General features: G+C 41.2%; 1 protein-coding gene across 1 annotated transcript in view; it reads right to left on the bottom strand.

The window, feature by feature from the left end:
- LOC131882452 (dynamin-like 120 kDa protein, mitochondrial) overlaps nt 1-2264 on the bottom strand; it is a 15821-nt gene that overhangs the window by 6059 nt on the left and 7498 nt on the right. Inside the window, exons 13-16 of the mRNA XM_059229597.1 lie at nt 1956-2104; nt 1636-1863; nt 1190-1351; nt 88-311 (exon numbers count right to left, since the gene is read on the bottom strand). Coding sequence (XP_059085580.1) covers nt 88-311; nt 1190-1351; nt 1636-1863; nt 1956-2104 — 763 coding nt within the window. The remainder of the gene's footprint in view (nt 1-87; nt 312-1189; nt 1352-1635; nt 1864-1955; nt 2105-2264) is intronic.

Here is a 2264-nt window from a genome sequence, read left to right on the forward strand (position 1 = left end):
GAGAAATGCTTCAAAAATCTAACTAGAAATGGGTTCAAGCAATGACATATATGAAGATTGAAAGGTCTTCCAGGTAGATCTGCTTACCTGTCTTATTATGTGTGGAAATGGGCCGGTTCACTTCTCCACTTCGGCCTTGAGCCGCAGGAAGGTAGATGTTCTCAAAAACGTAAGGTGCGACCCTTTCCCAGAGTTTCTTGCTAATGGCTTCTTCCCAAGTCTGCGGCGTGATCAACGACAAATTGATCACCTCATCCAGGATCTCACCGCGGGTTTTTTCGTACAACTCATCTCGATCCAGCTCTCTAGTTCTGAAAGACGTCAACGCCGACAAAGCCCGACCTTGATCAAAATATCCGTCGACCACAAACAGCTAGTCTTCTGGCACGGTTTGATGTTTAATTTTGGAGGCACAGTTTTGTCAAAGTTACAACAAAAAAGTAGGGCTTTAGTCGTACCTCAGCAGAAGTATTATTTTACAGTCTTTGGGCCTTACTGAGTAAAAAATATCAAGACGCTACTCGTTACACTTACTAAAATACTTGTTATGTATATGTGCACTATTGAAATATTTCAACGTATTTGGCAACTTAAATAGGTATATTTGTTTTCATCAAGAAATACTAAATGTAGATAAGGGAAAATGAACGTAGCTTTAGGGAAGACTTATTTTTACAAAGGGTCAAAATTTCTCACATTTTTGAGAAAGACATTGTGCCTTTAAGTGGAATCTAAGAAGATCAAGCATTTGCCCATTAGTGATTGTGACTGGTTACTACCAGTATCCAAGAATACTTCAGAAGGTCATAATAATAAAAAATGGCATGAAAAAATGTTCAATTCCTACAGCTCTTGATCCATCAGTGAATCATTAGAACTTTCTAGTCTGACCTAGAGGCCCTAGTCTGACCCAACTAAAAGAATGATCCTTTTCATCTGATATTTTTCCCATAAAATCCTTATCAATCAAGTGTTATCTTATCAATCCTTTTCATTTGACATCACCTCTCAAGTTTTCTTGTCAAAACTGCATTTATAACACGCAGAACATTTAATACTTCATCCGAAAAAGCTGCATTCAACTTGAATCAAATGGAAATCAAATCTTCAAATCTATTGTTTGCACAGTGACAATCTTCTAGTCCTAGAAATTTGTTGTCATCCGGATGTTATCATTTTTACAACTTACCTGGGAAAATTGTTCTTCCACTCTGTCTCCAGATTAAATCTGGTCGCTTTGAAGGCATCGGCCTGTTGTTCTACGGTGTCACGAACCATTTTCCAGAAGCACTCCGACACGGCAAAACTCAAATTACGGGTAGTGATCTGGGACGAATTCACCACACCGCCTCTGAAGTAACGATGATAAATTATGAACCAAAAGAGTAAATAATTTCAAAACCATTCTTAGAGATATTTTCCGGTCAAATCAACCGCGAGAATTCCAGTTCAAGTTTAGGACTAGCTAAACCATTGTCAGGCCATTTCAATTAGCAAATTATTGCACACCAAAGGAATTGTCGTCATCCCCATAACATGGGATGTGGCCTGTGTGCTATTCCGGAACTGAAGCATCTAAAACTATTTGAGAACCTTGAAACAGACGTTAATGTCAACGGTTTAGCGTCAGCTTACTTAAATATCTTGGATTGGGCAAAGAAGCCCTCTTCGTGGTCTCGAATATCTTGGATGCTATCGTCTTGATTGCCTCGACCCGTGACAACGGCGAAATAGCCCAGAGCTTTCATGGGAAAAAGTTTGCCGGCCAGGATCTTCCGGATCCGATCCGGATTCGTCAAGTTCTTTTCGGCCAAGTCCACTTTCGTCAAGACAAAGATGGTTCGCTTCCCACTGGGGTCCATGCTAGAAAATGGAATGAATATACACATTGATGAGGCTCGGAACTGGTTGGATTGCAGGTGATGTCCATAGATCCGGCAATCCGGCGAGTCTACCTGGCGACTAGATCGGTGACGTTGCTCCGTTCGGCATCCACGGATCCGTCCTGAATGCACAGTATGATGGCGTTGGGGTTGGACATGTAGCCTTGGGCCAAGGACCGGATGTTCTCGCGTGTCTCCGGATTCATGCCCTCAGTTACGGTCTGAAGATTTATGAGACAGGTCAATTAAAGAAAAAAGTGAACAGAACGACGGTATCAACGGATTGCTCATGTTGAAATTACTCCTTGCATACGCAAGCAACTATTTTGAGACACTTTATTGCAAAGAGCTGTTCACTACATCGATTTTATGTTAAGGTTG

The sequence above is a fragment of the Tigriopus californicus genome, chromosome 6 (genome assembly GCF_007210705.1).
Source record: "Tigriopus californicus strain San Diego chromosome 6, Tcal_SD_v2.1, whole genome shotgun sequence".
Classification (NCBI taxonomy): Eukaryota; Metazoa; Arthropoda; class Copepoda; order Harpacticoida; family Harpacticidae; genus Tigriopus; species Tigriopus californicus.